At 41.6% G+C, this 18,212-nt stretch overlaps 1 protein-coding gene across 1 annotated transcript; it reads left to right on the top strand.

Moving 5' to 3' along the window:
- Positions 1–291: 291 nt before the first annotated feature.
- On the top strand, positions 292–16,868 carry cavin1a (caveolae associated protein 1a). Its single transcript, XM_041062170.1, has 2 exons — positions 292–1,125; positions 15,175–16,868. The coding sequence occupies exons 1-2, from the start codon at positions 625–627 to the stop codon at positions 15,940–15,942; spliced, it is 1,269 nt and encodes a 422-aa protein (XP_040918104.1). The 5' UTR covers positions 292–624; the 3' UTR covers positions 15,943–16,868.
- The last annotated feature ends 1,344 nt before the right edge of the window (positions 16,869–18,212 follow it).

Genomic DNA, 18,212 nt, shown 5'->3' with positions numbered 1-18,212 from the left:
GACCCGTAGAGTAACCGCCTCTTCGCCAAATATGGAAAGTACACTCCCACTAAAACTACACTCCCCTTGTCAGGTTTCTCTGGGAAAAAAAAATAATGGCGTTTTTTTTTTGTGATACTGGATCTCGCCTCTGGTGGTCCTCACCTTTCCCTGTTATAGAGGAGCGTCATGTCCCCGTTAGAGGTGGAGTCTGGAGATATGCTGCCCCTGTGCTTGGGGACAGAACGGGGTGGAGCCCCAGCATGAGCAGCCAGCCAGAGGTGGGGGCCAGGAGTAGGAAGGGAAAAGTTTGACGGGGTGGTTTCACAGGGAGCAGAGGCATTTGAGTCAGGGCACACATGCCTCAGCTGTGAGAGGCCCTACTCCCCTTGGCTGGCTGGCTGGCATCCCAGAACAGAGGCAGAGAGAGAGAGACACAGAGGGTAGAGTGTGAGGGTGAATAGAAAGTTAAGGTGTAAAGTAGACTAGGAAGAGGCAAACAAGTGGTAGAGAAAGTTGTCTAAAAGAAAGGAAAAAGGATTCGGGGCTGAGTTCTGTGCAGCGTGGCTCCTGTAGGTTGTTTTTCAGTTGTGTATTTTTATCTGTAGTGAGCGTGCAAGAGGTTTGTATTTGCAGCTGACAGCCATGGCGGATACAGGTGTCAAGAAGGAGCACACAGCCCTGGCAGACGTGCCCTGTGATGATGAAGAAGTAGCTCTGGTGGGTGCTGCCACCGAGCCGGCGGTAGATGATGATGACCCTGCCGAGGAGGTGGACCTGGTGCTGGCCACTGGCTCTGGAGGCAAGAGTGAAGCCCAGATGAACGGGGTCATGGTTTTGTCACTGCTTGACAAAATTATCGGGGTGGTAGACCAGATCCAGCAGACCCAGAATGGCCTTGAGGCCCGGCAGGAGGCCATGGAGAAATCAGTGTCAACCATCCAAGGGGAGCTGGCTAAGTTGTCCAAGAGCCACATCGGCACTGCCAACACTGTCAACAAAATGCTGGAAAAGGTACGCAAAGTCAGCGTCAACGTCAAGACAGTGCGCAGCAACCTGGAGAAGCAGGCAGGCCAGATCAAGAAGCTGGAGAGCAACGAGAACGAGCTGCTCAAGAGACGCAACTTCAAAGTCCTCATCTACCAGGTGATGGGAGGGGGCACTGAGGGCTGCAGTGTTTGTGTGTATGAGCTCGTTCTTTTATTATTTTCATCATACAATACTGAGTAATATTTGTTTGAGAATGTGATGATCAGCAAAGCAGAGAAATAACATCATTAATAGTTTATTAATAATGGCTATTAATGTGAATACGCTAAATTTACACTCACAGTACATGTTTGCCCAGAAAAGGGATGTGTTGCATTCCCCACATCACAAAGTAAAGTTGGGAGGAGGTGTGAATTGCACCTGAAAAGTTATCAGGCCATCAGAGAAAGCTTCTCACATCATCTTATCAGAGAGAGTTAGAGTCGCACTGTGGCATGAATTGACCCTTCTTGGTGCAAATGAAAAAGGGTCCTGCAATAAATCCTACCTTCATGAAGCTGAACTGTATTGCAGTGTACAGAGTGGCGTTTGTGCTGGGGTGGACAAAATAATAGAAACATCTGTCCATATAACTCAACGCAGTTCAACGGCGCCACAAACAGCACCTCTCTAAAGCAGTTTCATGAAAGAACTGAACGTTATAAATACCACAAAGGGAGGAACGCTAGCATTTTCTCAATGGTTTCACCTCTGCAGTTTCCATGACACAAACGTTGGAGTCACTCTTTCCTAAAACTTAAACGAGGCTGTAATGTTGAGACACTGCACTCCTCTGTTTAGAAGCTGTTGTACAATTTGTCTTCATGCTCAGTGAGAGGTGGATTCCTCCTCTCGTCAGTCAAGGGAATACCAGTAGCTTCCATGGAAAAATGAAGGCAGGTAGTGACCTCTACCGCTCCACGGGACTTCATGATTACCCAATGAAACTATATAAAGACTAGTGGGTGTAAATAAAAATACAAGCCCTATAAACACTGACATGAGGGGCTACTTGAGACAGAACCAACGCCCCACCTCTGAGTGCTCAGAGGACGGATAGTTGGCAGGCTGCAGACATGTAAGATGAAGATGTAGTTTTTATTATGAAGATTTCTCAGAAGTGGGACACACTTAACATTCATACATGCATGGTGCTCAAACCTGCACCGGAATACCTAAGAACACAAGTGTTCCTATCAGCAGCAGCTCTGCTTTAGCTTATTTTGAGTCTGAGAAGGTTTCGTGCCCTAAGATCTTGAATTTGTCATTACACCACAAGTCCAATGACCTCATGAGAAACAGTGGTCAGTGGTAGTCACCTAATGCACATTACATCATAACCGCTGCAATGTGATAGGTGGTAGAAGATTTTATTTAAAAACATTAGTAATGGTGAATCTGAGAGTTGCAAGCCTCTCGTGAGTAGAGCTTACTTCAGGATCTGCATTGGCAGGCACAAACCTTTTCACATCCCCCTCCTGGGATGTCCACTGTGGGAGCAGGTTACACTATCGGCATCTAGCAGAAATCCAATCATAGACACGAGGCCTTAATAAATTACTTTGCAAAGCAGGTGCCTTCTGCTGCTTCTGCCACTGTACGGTCCACCCCAAGCCATTTCAACTGAATGTCAGTGTGCAGTTGTCAGAGCTGGATGCTGCACATGAACAGGATGAACTGTCTGCAGATGTGGAACTGGCTTCAAGATCTTGCACAGTTTTATAAAGCTTGACATTTTAACGTTTTCACTCTGACTTTCTAGTTTGGATTGTGTTTCAACAGGCGCAGCACAAACCACTTCCTGTTCGTATTATTGCAACTGTAATGCATTTATCACTGTCTAAACTTGGTGACTGTCACACTTACAAAGCAGTTGTAAGAGCTGTAGCTTCAATGTCGCAGTAGCTGTTTCGGACTCCCACGGTCTATTTACTGCCAGAGGATGGCTGCACCGTGTCCGGTTTAACTTACCGACAGATAGGCTGGTGAGATATTGGCAGCACTGCAGATCAACACTGGCTCTCTGTCAAGTTTCACCACTTTCCACTGTCTGTTTGTGTGTTAATGTGTTAGAGTGGGATAGGTTTAGAATTAAAATTAGGTTAAGGAGGAGATCAAGGTTAGGGTTAGGCATGTGGAGGTTATGGTTAAGGTTGCAGTAAACGTCCGTGGAATTAATCTAAGCAAGTTCAGTGTCCTCACAAGTATAGTGATATCAGCATGTGTGTGTGTGGCCATTCCTCACCAAATATTGGCTTTCATCCACAGTGTCAGTGTCAAGTGAGACTAGAATTTGAGTAAGACAAGTGAAACATTTTCATAGCATTGCTCTTGCTGCGTAGGACCTTGTACTCTGCTTTGTTAAGCTGATACTGACTTTAACTGCAGGTGCCGTATTTTTGCCTCCTGTCACTCTGCCTGTGCAATCTGAGAATAGCCACATACTTCAGCGTTTCTAGCCAGGAAGACTTTGACAGTGATGCTTTATAATTAAACCTGCAATGATGGGGGCACACAAGGTCCCCCGGCAACAGCAGGGTGTGGCAGTGAGGGCGTATCAGCGGTGGTGGAGGAGGTATTCAGAGCCTTTACTTAAGTTAAAGTAGGAATACCACAGTGCAGAAATACTCTGATATTTAAATGAAAGTACAGAAATGTTAGCACCAAAATATACCTGAACTGCAAAAAGTAAAAGCACCCATTGTTCAGAATGTCCCAAATTCACAATCACTTATGTTAATGTTGCAACTGGTAAAAGTGCGGCTGATTAGAACTACTTTATATACTGCTGGATTAATTTAATAATACATCATAGTTTATTAGTTGATAATATATTGAATCAGTAAAGTGAATCTGAAAAAATAACTAGTTACTAAAACTATTAAATAAATGTAGTGGAGTGAAATGCACAATATTTACCTCCACAATGTCATACAGCAGCATAAAATACGAACAGTTTTGTAAAGTTTTTTGTAAATTGTACTTAAGTACAGTACTAGTAGATGTACTTAGTTACATTCCACCACTGCATATCAGAGGTGCTTAACAATATTTTTAACAGATCTCAGTCTTTTTATAGGCATTTGAGTAACACAGAAACAACGGTGTTAAAGTGGTTTCTCACGAGTGTGAAAGATGAACCAGACTCGCTCTGCTGACACGTGAGCAGAGGAACCGGTGAAGAAAATTCTCATGAGAATCACAATTGCGCCTCCTCGTTTTAGTTAAAGGATTGCACTCACATTTTGGGGGTGTAGAATTTTAAAAGCATGTTCGGTACAACTGTCGAACACCCCCACGCCCCACGGGTGGTGTCTCTCTGGGGCTGTGAAGCGGGGGTTTTAGAATAACAAACCTCTGACTACGAGTGCCCTTGCAGCAGCTGAGGGTCTTCCTGCCGCCCAAGACACAACCAGCCTGTCATCAAAGCTCTGTGCAGCGCAAATGGCCGGTGATTCAGTCGAGTCCTGTTTTCACACCCTCTCTGCGTGTTTCTTTCCTGACTGTGTTTCACATGATACTGTTGTCCTTTATAGACCAATTGTCTTTTTCAGAAAAGCAAACATAATTGTTCTAATTCAGTACAAATTTATTTCAATATTTACAGCTAGTCTCACATTGACAGTCATCTGACTATTTTAGTTCAACCTTGCAAGCCTAATTTCCTGTCGTAGTGTTTGGTAACAGCAGTAACTGTCAGGAAATAAACTTAGGCCGAAGCTGTTAACAACAGCAACACAGATGATACTGTGGCTTTTATGATGCGCGTTGGTGGTAATGTAATCACTTTGAATGTGTAAATGTCCCGTTAGAGGCTGATATCTCCCTCAAATAAGTCAGTTCTGCCTGTCTTATTGAACAGCTAAAAGGTGTTAGCCTCTGTTACGCATGATTAAAACAAACTAACAATTATTTTCTTCGTCTGTGTTTCTGTGGATTATGTTCTCAATCAGTAATGAGAAATGTTCAGAAAATAATGAAAAGAACCTAAGGAGAAGTATTCATATGTCTTATTTTATTTGTCCAACAGTCCAAAACTCAAAGTTTCTTAGCTGCTAGATGACAGGGGAAGAAAGTGGTGTCCACTTGCACTTCCTGATAACTGAACCTCCTGCTCATCCTCAGACAGACCAGAGACTTCTACACTGATACCCACCAATTCTTTTACCTTCAGCTGGATCCAAGAGTTGTTAGCTCAGGTTCCGTCTCAGCTCAGCCCTCCATGTGTTCCATATGGCCTGTCCAGGGAAAAGTAGGGGACTTGTTTGGAAAAGGGGGGTCCGCTGTGAGACAGTAGTCTTTACAGTGGTCCCAGAACTTCTTTCCACAAATATTACAAATGACAGCATAGTGTGTATGACTTAGACTCAGGGCTCAGGCACCACCCTCCAAAGGTTGCCATTCCCCAGGCAGATAGTCCAGGCTTCATGTTGATCCCTCTCCTGCAAAGTAAAGCCACAGTTCCTGGAACAGAGCACACTTTTTATTTGCCCGCTTTGCTTTAACTCGCATTTAATTTAGTTCTGCTAGCACAACCAGAATGAACCAGCTGATCAGAAATGAAGCAGTTATTCCCCGGAAACCAGCATTACTTGAAAATCATTGATGTGGCAGCAGTGGAGTCACAAGTTGTTCTGCTGTTAAATATTTGATGGTTCCAGCTTGTAAAATATGATCATTTGCTGATTTTCCTCATCTTAAAATTACAGTAAACTGAATATCCTTGAGATTTGGACTGAACCAAGACATTTGACGACGTCGGCTTTGGCTACGAGAAATAATGATGTTTTCTGATGCTTTGCAGAGTAAATGATTTTCTGAGACTATAATCAGCTGATGAACTGAGCATGAAAATAACTGCAGTTGCAGCCCTATTTGTTCACTGCAACACACAGTGTGAGTTTTCATTTCAGTTAATTTTATAAGAGTAAGCTGTGACTGAGGGGTCGTGTGTGTTTCATAATACACATTATCTGTTTGATTATGTGAATCAATCCAGTTTTTGCAACGTGATAGTGTATGTCTCTCAGAGTGTGAGACAGCACTGCTGTTTGTCTGGAATCCGCGTGTTTGGCTGCAGTTCAAGGACAATGATAGCCATGTGGTCAACTCTATCAGGGAGATGTAAGACTTCTCAGTTACAGTCTACTTATTCTACGCCAATTTCCAGAAGTCAGATCGCAGCCAACAAGCCTTGCCACCCCACCAGCCCCAGCCCACTTTTCTTTAACAGCTTTCAACCCAGCCTAGACTATGTAATAACTAAATTCCACTTACTGCAGACACAGTGAACCAGCCAAAGCTTTTGGCCACTTCAGATCTCTGAATCTTTGTTTCCAGGCATAAATCAAATCTCAGCCTCATTACGGAGAGAGTAGTTATGAACCACTTAGCCAGCCCCTTGCAGGCGAAAGTAAGCAACTGACGAGAACCAAAAGCACTCAACTAGCAGCCCCAAGTTAGCGTTGTGATTCATTCTGCTGGCATCTCTGTGCTTCTTCTGCCAAAGTGCCCTCTTGCCCCCCCAACCCCAGCCCTTCTCAGTTTCTCTCCCCTGTCGCTCCCACTATCGACTTAGCCCATTTTACTCTCAGTCAGAATTCTAATCCAGAACTAAGGGTGCGGCTCATTCAGTATTTGCCACAGCACTCGTTCACCATGTTGCTCTTTTCCAGTCTCTCGTCTCTATCTTTCTGTCCTGCCGCACCCCTCTTTTACCGGACGAGTGGAAAGATATCTGGAAGGCTCCACATTTCACTATTGCATGTCAGCTACTATGTCGAGCCAGTCCCTGAGTTCCAGTGCTCAGTGGTGTGCGAACCCCTGTGTGAAAAAAAATTGTCCAGAAGTTCACGTGGGTTGCTTAGACTATGATATGCGTGATAAAGAAAACATTCCAGATATACAGTACTACTCTAAATTTTTTTTAGAAGTAAAGATGGCCCACAATGAGCAATAATTTTTAAGGAAACGGAATCGGAGAAAACAGTAATGAGATAGAGTATAGACTGTTAGACTGTGAGTTAAATTGTCTTACATCTTATCAAGAGAGTCTTCTGAAGTTTATTTAGTTTGTCATTTTTGGAAATACGCTTATTTGCTTTCTTGACGAGAGTTAAATGAGAACATTGACGCCACTCTTGGATGTGTACGGTAAATATGAAGATGCCACAAGTGTGAAAATTCCACACTGCTTGACGCCTATCTTCATATTCACCGTATAGATTTGAGAGTGGTATCCATCGCCTTATCTAACTCTCGAAAATAAATCAGTGTATTTCCCAAAATGTCAGACTCTTCCTTTAAAGTCAAGCTTTTAGTTCCTCTGCTTGTCTCTTCCTTTCATCTCAGTTGTTTTAGCAACGATCAGCAACATCCTGGAGCCAAAGCTACGTTTGTTTTGTCACGTCTGGCCAAATCTGGATGTTGTAACACTCAGATCCCCTCTCTCTCCCGCGCTCTTTCTTTTTTTTCATACACAGACACACACAGTTTTGTACGGCACAAGGAACAAATGAGTTTAACTAAATGCGAAAAAAATCCTTTTCAATTTTGGTTGTGTACCAGCAAGCACATTTGTTCACCTTGCTTTTTTGATTTCTTTGTTTTTGTAAAACAACAAGATCAATTTTCAAGCTTATGTGGTCACAAAAATGTGTGTTTATGTTGAAAGGACAAACCGCTTTGAACAGTTAAGACCCAGTAAGGACAAAGGTTTGGTGTGGCACAGCTGGACTGGTTTAACTGTACTCACATACAGTACATTTGGTCTGTGTCCTGCTTTTTCAGTTTGAGTTCACAACACTGTGGTGTGTGTGTCTGAGATATAGGAGGTGGATTTGCTGATAGTGTTACTGTAGCCTTTCCTGTGCTCATGCCTTTAGGATGTAGAGCGTGTACAGCTGAAAGAGGATCCCTGCTATTCCAGCACATGGAAGCAGTGCACATGTTTGCATATAATTATAATTATTGTCTATTAATAATCTACATGTCTAATAGATTTGCTTGTTTCTTGGTGTTGTATTTCTGGAGCGCTAAAAGTTAGCCATGAGCTATGTGTCCAACATCACTTTTAGATCATGTGTGGTTGGTAAGCTGAGGCACCGCTGGACATGTAGCAGAAACTGTCACTGCTGCTAGTTCATTTTCTCAAAATGGGAAAGTATAAATTTTAGCACAAGTTTTTTTTTTTTCATATCATCGTGTCATGTCATACCTAGTGGCTTACCATTATACTTTCATACCTTGGGTGATATGACTGTGGAATTACAAAGAACCCTGTAGAAACCCTGTTGGTAATTTTTTTAGACTTTGGTTTATGAGTTTTTGTTTCATATTGTGTTGCACTTAAACACCAAAAACCATCTCTCAGCCATGATGAATATGTGTCCGGTGTGTTGTGTGCAAACATGAGCACATCTGTACGTTTACAACACCTTACCTTCAAGTTGTTTTGTCGTGAGCCGTTTCTCCAGGTCTGCAAGAAGACACTCTGCATTGCATATTAAAGTAACTGATTTTATGTTCCCTGATGCCTGATCTCAGGCCCCAGCTGCCCTCCCATCTCACTGAACATCCCCATCCCACAGCAGCAGACAGGATTTACCAGCTGGGACACCGATCAGGTCACCCCTCGATTTGAACAGTTGTAGTTGTCATACAGCGTCTTGGCCAGCTAACAGAAATGTGTCCTCATACCACATCACAGCTCTGTGCTACCCTCCGTGCTGTTTATTCCAAGATTTGTAGGCACACCCTTCGTCTACGAGGCCATTGCCAAAATAAAAAGTTGGCTAAATTATCTGAGTCGGTATATTAAAGGAAACCACTATGTTGCTTTTGATTATAAATAGACCAGCAGTAATGCAGTGGAATGGTGTAGTGTCCTGTTTCATTCAGTGCGTCTGGCTTCTGAAATCAGCACCAATTTAAATTGATAAATTGATTAATTGCATTTTACATCTGGCAATAATGCTAAAATTACCTGCACATCTAAGTACCACTAGAAAGGTGCTTCAAAAACCTTTGTTAATTGCAGTAATACAAAAAGTTGCTGTTAAAGAGCATCCACAAATTTACAAAAATAACTTATTCCTGTGACCTAACACGTTGCGTGTGAAAGTAAAGTCTGGTCTGTGCAATCCTTCAGTCTGAAGTGCGACAGTCAGGTTACCCTATGGTTATATTTCCTACTGCCGCTGTGGCGGCTCGCTGTTCTTGTCACTGGTATGTGATTTATTGACTGTCACAGAGAGCGTGCCACTGTTGGTTGTGGGTACCCTTGGGATTGGATTTTGCATGCACATGGATGTTTAGGATGATTAATCTATAAATAATACATATAGTACTTAAATTATGTTATCAGTGCAAGAGGCAAACTTTGAAGGTGAAACAACTGACAGCATTTTAAATATCTATTCACATTTCATTCCTATATAGGTCTGCTTAGGTCTTCTTAGGTTTACAGTTTTGTATATAGGGAATAAATACACATTTGTCTTGATATTTGATCAATTCCTCAAAAGATCTGTTAAACTACCAAGGAATTTTGTTTGTGCAAGTCGATACTGAGCTTGGTGTGTTATGTTAGAGTAAAAATAGCTACTTGATCAACAAAGACAGAATAAAAGCTCTACACAACCTGTCAGTTTTTCCATCTATAGTGGCCCCAGTCATATTATTCAGTCTCACACAAACAAAAGCTCAATTCAGAACAAAGCAAAGCAGGGTGGGTGACTGGCTGGATGCCTCCCTTTCCAAACCTCCAGGTGTTATTTGGCAGGACTAATTGGTCGTTAATCATTATATTGGCCTAATGCAGTTCAGTAGTTATAGTTTCCTAAAGCTGGGCCCAGAGCTATATTCATGTTGGCAAATTATTCATGCTCTCACTTGATCCACACATCACATTATCCTGAAAAGTGGTAATTTATGTTCTGCAATTCTTTGAATTTGATATGAATTGAGGGTTTGATTTAGCAGAGACTGCATTTGCTGTACCGCTTTAGTGTCAATACGGCTGGCACCATGAGAGAGAAAGGGATAGTTATGTAATATATTCCAGCACTGTAGCAGCCAGTACACAAACGTAAATGGAAAAGTACATTTTCTGTCTTTGCATGGGACTGACCCGCGGATTCCAGTGGCTTCAGAGTCGTGGATGTGGGAAGGCTGAGCGGTGGAAAAGGGCTTCCCCCTTCAGGTTCCTGTGTGTGAAATCACAAATCGCTGTGACGGAAAAACCGAGGAACTCCTTTCCTGTGGTGTGCTCTTAATGTGACATCACCATGGTGGCTGGTACATACAGAGGCCCTGTCTTTGAATGAATCTGTCTATAGACAGAGCAGGATTGTTAATATTTCCATTACTCACAGGACATTTAAACACGTTGCCACCGGAGTAGGTGTTCTAAAAGGGAAAAGCGAGCTTCATGAAAACAGAATTTGCATTGTGTAAAGCCCAACATGCCTGAGGTAGTAGGCGGCCAGTCCTCCAGTGAATTGCTTGACCCCGATTGAGTAGGCCGTGGGAGGCATCAATATTAATGACCAGTACATTAGCGTCCTTATTTTAGCGAGCACTCCTAAGGGATCAAAGCATCGTGATTCTCGCCTGTACAGGGCTCCGATACGTCAACCTCCACCTCTGTTTCATGTCAATCTCTCATTTGGCCTTCTCTCGTCCTGGAGGGGCACATGGGTCAGTGATATCACTCATTGTGAAAGCTGAGTGCACAGCTGCAAGGACTGGACAGGATCAGACAGCTGCTCCTGTGACTCACCAGAGAAGCCTTTCATCACACTGCCTCAAAAGGAATGGTGTGTGCCTGGTCTGCATGCATGTAGGTGGATCGGAATCGTAAATGTTATCGTGCATGGATTTTGTTATCTAAACAATAATCGACTGTGCTGCATTTTCTAACTGTTGGCAACATCAGTTGTTCATAAACAGTTTGGAATAATCTTATGTATATTCTAAATACAATAAAGGGCAGCAATATTACCTAAAAAGAAACTTTCCGATGCTTGCAATCAGTCAAAGCCGAATGTAATAATAAACAACAGCAGCTGTAATAAATTCTGAATGTATGTTTAATATTATATTTAATACACTCAGATGGTATATACAGTTTAATTTTGTATATATTTTTGCAATAATAGTATTTTTTCATTCTAATACATTGTGGCATTTATATCTGGCATGTGTTTTAGTTTGAAGTTGAAGAGATTCTTGTTTTAATGCAACCATATTGATTTTTCTTTTTTCTTTTTTTTTGATTGCACACACCACAAACTGTGACTGTCATTTTTGTGCAAGCATGAAGCTTCTGCAATCAAAAACGGCTTATATTTTTAATCTCTTTAATCTGGCTTGTAGTAACCCTTCACATATCTGCCTTGATGAAGTTACATACGCAAACAAACACTTGATTAATTTATTGATGCTGCAAATCTTTGGAGTGGATCGTGGATCAAGACATATATATAAGTAACTAAGCAAGAATATTGGACCAGGTGGATTAGTGAAGGCCTTTTGATCAGCAGAGAAGGTGATGGAGAGAGTGGGTGCCAGTGGCTTTGGTTGAAGCGGCTGTCCCTATGTAGTGCTGGTTGAGAAATCTGTTTGCTCTGTTGTCCATGGTAACAGTCGGTGAATTAAGTTATCCCTGAGCCAGACAGAGAAGACATTTTGCGTCTGATAATATTTAGACAATGAAAAAGCAATGCTGTTGTTACATGAGCACTTTAAATTCAAGGATTTTTGAAGGATTGTTTTCTGCCTTCGCTTTCCCTTCCTCGACTGGCTGTAGTCTTATCTGTTTACCAAGCTCTTTCTCCTCAGTCTGCTGGGACTACTTAATTGCATCTCCTCTGTTGTGCCTCCCTCTGAGAAACAACTCAGACAGTCGCTGGCTTGTCCCAGCTTTTCCATGAGATATAATTCATACTACTTTTAGGAAAGAAACATTAGCAACAGACCTCCCTCTCACTGAGGAGAACACACATACACTCAGTCACCATTCCCCCAGCATCTGTCAGTAAACACACACACACACACACAAAAAATTCTGACTTTCCACTGCTGGTAAGTGGGAGGAGAGAGGAAGGTAAAACAGGGACACTAATGGACTTACCATCTCCTTCCTCAAGCTTCTCTTGGTTTATAATCAGACATGAAAACACAGAGTTTGCTGATACCATCACGATTTCCACAGATATAGCAGACTGAGTCAAGTTTTAAGAATGTAAACAACAAAATGTTCCCGCGAGCTACGCCTCTGTTTTTGGTTATGGGTTCCCATAAGCCACGAAAGTCTAATAAAAGACTGAAACATTTTGAAAATGTGACTAAAAACCTTGACCGACAAATTTCAGACAGTGTCTTCCTATTGCAGACCTTGGTGTCAGTGTATGTGTCGGCCAGTAACTAACAAGGAATATTCAGCATGAGGTAATTAAGATCATAGTTTGTCGATCAGAGAGCACAGACCAGAGAATTGACTTTTACTCCGTAAAATGTTCCACTTAGCATGCATCTTGGGCAAGGCTCTAAAATAAAAAAACAATTTTTTGACTTTGTTTTTTTTGTTAGTACTGTTGACTGGTAAAGCTTTATCAGATTTTTTTTTTTTAATCTTTGACCATGTTATAATTTCCCTGTTTTGTATGACTTCACTGCTGTTTTTTCCAACAGCCGTGGAAGCTTCCTGTTCGGCGATCAGAGCTGCTACCTCTAATGAAAGGTGTTCACAGTTTGGCTTCATGGAAAAAACTGTATCTGTGTTTCAGTGCGTGAGGCTGGGCGTACACGTGTTAGCATGAATACTCATACTCAAGCATTTGTACGTGTGTATTTTTACACACAGGTTGTCTTTCCAAAGGCTTACTTTCTACAGGAACACAAGAGAGGCATTATATAGATAGATAGATAGATATAGATATAGATGTTTTTAAAATGTAAGATTACCACACTGACTTTCAGTTTTAGCACACCAGCCAAATTTACTCCATAACAGCAAACAAGTTTTGCAAGGGGACATATGAGGTCTTGAATTCTACACAGCTATTCAAAGTGCACAGTGCTTTTGTGTACTTTATGTCACTGCAAGTACATGTTTCCTGTGTGTAGGTTTATCTTTGAAAATCCAAGTTAATAAAAATTCTAATAAAATATCAGGTCACTTTTCAGGGCTTTGTGCATTTGTTGTTGTTTATGACATTACATTGTCCTGATAAAACATGTTGCAGCAGGATTATGTGCTCACCGATTCAAAAATATCTCCCATTAACGTCATCATTACAGCTCAGCCTCACTGTTCTCGGTTTGCACGGCCGCAGAGCAGGTGCAGTATTTAAATTAAGTTTAATTGTAGTGCGCTCACAACAACCGTGAACCTCATGTCGGTATATTATTGCAGAGATGTCAGCTGTTTATCCAGCTAAACTTCACTGCCCACCAGAGACAACATGAGGAGGTGGTTGCCATGGTGACAGAGCGCCGTGTTTATCTGTTGCTGTGCGGCTGGGGAGGGGTGTTGTGTGGTGGCGGGTGTCGATAGGGCTGAACGCTGCAGTGGCTTGTAGCCAGAGAACGGTAGATGGAATCTAGAGAGAGGGAAAGGCCAGCCCAAAATAAACCTATTCAGAGCTGGTCGGCCAGGCCCACACCATACACAGCACCAGATAAGGAGGCAATGTCCAGTTTATGGCGGGATTGTATGGCAGTGTCTGAACTGGCTAGGGAGATGGGCCGCTCATGTGATCTGACAGGTGCCTGCCTTTCACAAGTCAAATATCAGGATTAAAATCTTATTTAATTTAATTTTTTTTTAGAAACACTTGGCAAGTTATTTATTCCACTATAGTTGTTTGCTTGTTGTTTGTTGTGCTCTACTCTGTCCATAAATAATGCAAATCCATTTTAAAATACATTATTGTATACTTCTATGACCTGAGTATCATTTGAGGGATCAGGTTTTCATTAAAATGCAATTCATGTTGGACTAAAGGGGGATGTAGCCCTTGTCTTTTGTGTCCCATGAGATGAGGGAAAGGGTACGTGTTGCAAAACGTGCAGCCATTTAGAACCAGAGATGATTTAATCCGAAGTGACAGCTACGTGGGGGAAGGAAGAGTGATTACACTTCAAATGAGACTGTATGATGAAGATGCTCGCTCGTGTCAGAGGTGATGCATTAATTTAATCTGTTGACATGGCGATGGTGATTAATTTGACAAGTTATTGCCCTAAGTTACTGGTTTTACAACTTAGGGCAGCTTTTCTGTATTGCCGTATGCAGAACATACAGTATCTATAGGTTTATAGATGTTGTTGACCAGGTGTGAAACTGCTGTACTACTACTAGCACTGCGCTGTGCATGATATGGGTAAATTGAAACTAACCACAAAGTCTTTCCAGTTAAGTGAAAGCAGCATTGTAAATTATAGAACATCTGTAATTTATAGATCTGTTTTATCCAAACATTTTTACCTGTAAAATTGTTTGTTGTTAGATTAGACTGAAAATTAGGTCTTGAAGTCACAGCAAATAAAGTATGTGAATTTAATATTTGATAGAAAAAGATCATGGCATAATGGCAGGAAATCTGTGGTTTGATGACACAGCCTCTTGGCTTTAGTTTCATTGTGACTGTAGCGCTGCAGATGAATTAAGTTTTCTTTGAGATCCTGTGGTTTTAGTATTATTATTATTTAAATACACATTAACCCAACTTCTTACATTTCTATTTCTTGGAAGTGTAAAACAACTGGATGTTGCCTGGCTGGAACATGACATTTGGCAAATGATTCACACCACTAGATGGCACACTACACTAGCTACAAGCACTGAACTGCTGTGTGCACCGACTGTGTGTACATGACATGAATCGCTGAAGAATTATTCTCATATTTTCAATTTAATTATCACCCAAAGGCCATACACTTCCTTTTCTCAAGCTGATCATTTTCACATGCCATATTAAATTAAATGCCATCGTTTACATTAATCATACAATACAATCGGTGTACCACCATGTCTGCTGATTTTCTAGTAAATGTCAAAGTGAAAATGTTAGTCATTTCACACATTGTGATCCCTTAATATAATGCATCTGTGGCTAAACTGGCTTCTGTTTTTCTTACCTTTCCTATTTTGCTTCTCAGGACCAAGTGAAGGCACCAAAGGCGTCCAAAGGCAAGACAGCACAAGCAGTAGCTGAAGGTGAAGCAGTGGAGGGCCTTGAGCAGATACCTGAGGAAGGACAAGAGGGACTCCCTGCCAACCTCAATTCAGATGAGGAGGTGGAGATTGAGGAGATTATTGAAGAGTCTCGTACCAAGCGCCTCCAACGCACCACCAAGCAGCAAGTGGACAACATAAAGAAAGCTTTCTCCAAAGAGAAAATGGAGAAGACGAAACTAAAGACCAAGGAGAACTTGGAGAAGACAAAACAGAGAACCCGCGAGAACCTGGAGAAGACAAGACAAAGAACCCGTGACAATCTGGAGAAAACTAAGCACAACCTGGAGAAGAAGATTGGCAAGCTCGGGACCCGCATGACCCCCAACCAGGAGCGCAGGGCGAAGCTGAAGAGCTCCAAAGATAAGATGAAGAAGTCCCTAACCCCTGACCACACGGTCTACGCTCGTTCCAAGACCACTGTGTACCGTGTGCCCCCCTTCACCTTCCATGTTAAGAAGATCCGAGAAGGGGAGGAGGAAGTGGTGCAGAACACAGAGATGGTGGAGGTGACCGAGGCCGAGGGCCAGCCAGGGGAAGAGGAGAACGGGCTTGGTGTGCATGCGGAGGTGGAGGAAGGGGAGCTGGTGAGTGTAGACAGCCCAGAGATGGAGGCTCTATTGGAGGTGACTGAGGATTCTCAGCTGGTCAGTGTGGAGCCAGACCACCTAAAGAAGGCCCAGAGGGAATAGAGCATCTCAGCTTTGCAGGGAGAGATAAAAGGATGAAGAAGGGAACGAAGTCTCAATGAATGAGTCTAATCACAAGGACACAATATTAGTTGTCGGGACTTTCTAGACATGGTCACAATCTATGACATCTCTTTTGTTTTCTGTTCTCTTTTTATTGTACCCAGTAGGGATTACTTTCATATTCGCTCCTCTTTAGCAGACAGTAAGAAAACAAAACAAAGCTAGCTTTTGAAACATGTTGCAGGCTGAATGGTTATCCTAGACTTGTATGTTGAGGATATTTGCTGCAGTTGTTGGTTTGATAAATGGAATGGCTATGAGAAAAAAAAGGTATAAATAGTCTTTGCTGTTGAGATGTAATGTATAAAATAATATTTACCATTTATGATATGCACATTTATAGTTATGGTAACAGGAAGTTGTTGGCAAGATTTATGTTCTAAGAGTTGATGGTTTTAGATATGTAATGTGCATGTGTGAAACAAAGAAACTGAACATCAAGGCAAAGATAAAGCCTGAGAAAAAACAGATAAAGAACTGAGGAGGCAGGAGGAGAGGATGTGGACTTGAAGAGTTTACAAAAACAATTCACCTTACATGTACAACGCCTGAGGGCATAATTCTTATTTACTACCAGTCGTTCAGGCATTGTGCCAAATGTTACGATGTAATGCTTTTCAATGTAAATTAGGAATGTAAAGTACTGAAGAAAGAAGCATAATGTCTGTTAAATTATATTAGGAAAACTGAAACACTGACAAGAATATATCAGAATATGAATACACTTACTAATAACACCCCAGTAAATGACTGAGGTTCAGAAACTGTTGTGAACTTGTGATAATCATTGTAAGAGCTTAAGTTTTGAGTAAAGCTTAAAAAAAAAAAAGATACATACATACAATCATAATGTGACACACAACTGAGTTTTAAGTTATACTGTATTATGTAGGGAAATGTCTCTTGCTACTCTGTCCCAGGTCCTTCATTGGTCACTCATTTCAGCTGTGATTTGATGAAATACTAAAAGTTGAATAATAATGAAATTTAGATTGTAACCTTTGCTGTGATGTATCTTCACAATGCGTGCTTGAAAACACAGTTTGATCAGCATTTACTCTGTGTTCATCACCATGCTATATCTATTGAATCTGGACATGTTGTACTCACCAAGTTTCACATAGCACACTGCGGCACAGAGGAGAATAAAAGCAACTGTGTCACCATGGTCACAGCTCATCATAGTACATTTGCACATCCCTATTAAATTTTCCCAAGGTAATTGCAGGCAGAAAAATGATGATCTGAAGAGGAAGATGACAGTTTAATGACTGACTGCATCACATATGAGGATTCAAATGTCATCCTAAATGCAGTTAAAGGGAGACAGCACACTGCCAGGTATTATGAATGGCATGGCACTTTAATAAATGTCAGAACAACGGAACAGTTGTTTTGTGGATCCAGTCCACAAACGTTTTCATAGAAACCAGGTGTAATCTTGTGTACTTCCTCTGGACTATAAAAAGGAGTGTCCACTGTGATGGAAAGAAAAAAAGCTTTGTGGCCATGATTCATAAAATTAGGTTGTCATTGTAGAGAAGATGGTGTTGGAAGATTGGAGGAAGATATGACAGCTGGATTGTAATTTTCCTGAACCTCACGTAAACTGACAGTGGCAATTGCCACTGTTGATCATGTAAGGCAAGAGTACATGGCTACAGAAGGAAACAAGGTGAATGTGCGGCTTCCATTTTCCTGTCTGGAGACTGGATGTGACCTTGATGTGGTGTAGGCACAAGGCAGCCCACTGGAACACCATTAAAATAATCAATGGGCTGGGGAATGCAATTAAGGAGAGTGCTCCCTCTGAGCACTGAGCAGGGTAGAGAACTATGAGAAGGACAGATACAAAGGATGTGTATATGTGTGTTTGAGTGTGTGTGTGTGATTGTGAAAAGTATGTGCATACCATATACCCACACTGATATTTTCGTGAGAATCCGAATTTGTCAGCATGAAGTGCACGGGTGCAAAGAAATCAACTGCAGGCCTGTGACATCACATAGGCTTATAATTATTATAGTATGTTTTTATTGATTTGATTTATTATTTTTTTTTGACAAAAATATGTACATTGACACACTTGTAAGATAATGGTCCCTTTGAAAAAGTGTGTTTTTGCCACCATGTATATTTTGCCTTGTTTTAAGCTACTGGTTATTATAAAACTGAAACAGCCTGCTACAAGCGTGATGTAGGTTTAACAC

This window comes from Toxotes jaculatrix, chromosome 18, assembly GCF_017976425.1.
Source record: "Toxotes jaculatrix isolate fToxJac2 chromosome 18, fToxJac2.pri, whole genome shotgun sequence".
NCBI lineage: Eukaryota > Metazoa > Chordata > Actinopteri > Toxotidae > Toxotes > Toxotes jaculatrix.
The sequence above is the reverse complement of the archived record's forward strand: the minus strand, read 5'-3'. Positions and strand labels throughout refer to the sequence as shown.

Bases quoted from the DNA above. Each gene is read 5' to 3' on its own strand.
- cavin1a (XM_041062170.1), top strand. From the start codon at position 625: ATGGCGGATACAGGTGTCAAGAAGGAGCACACAGCCCTGGCAGACGTG. The intron at 1,126-15,174 runs GTGATGGGAGGG...TTTGCTTCTCAG, and splicing joins TCAAAGTCCTCATCTACCAG to GACCAAGTGAAGGCACCAAA.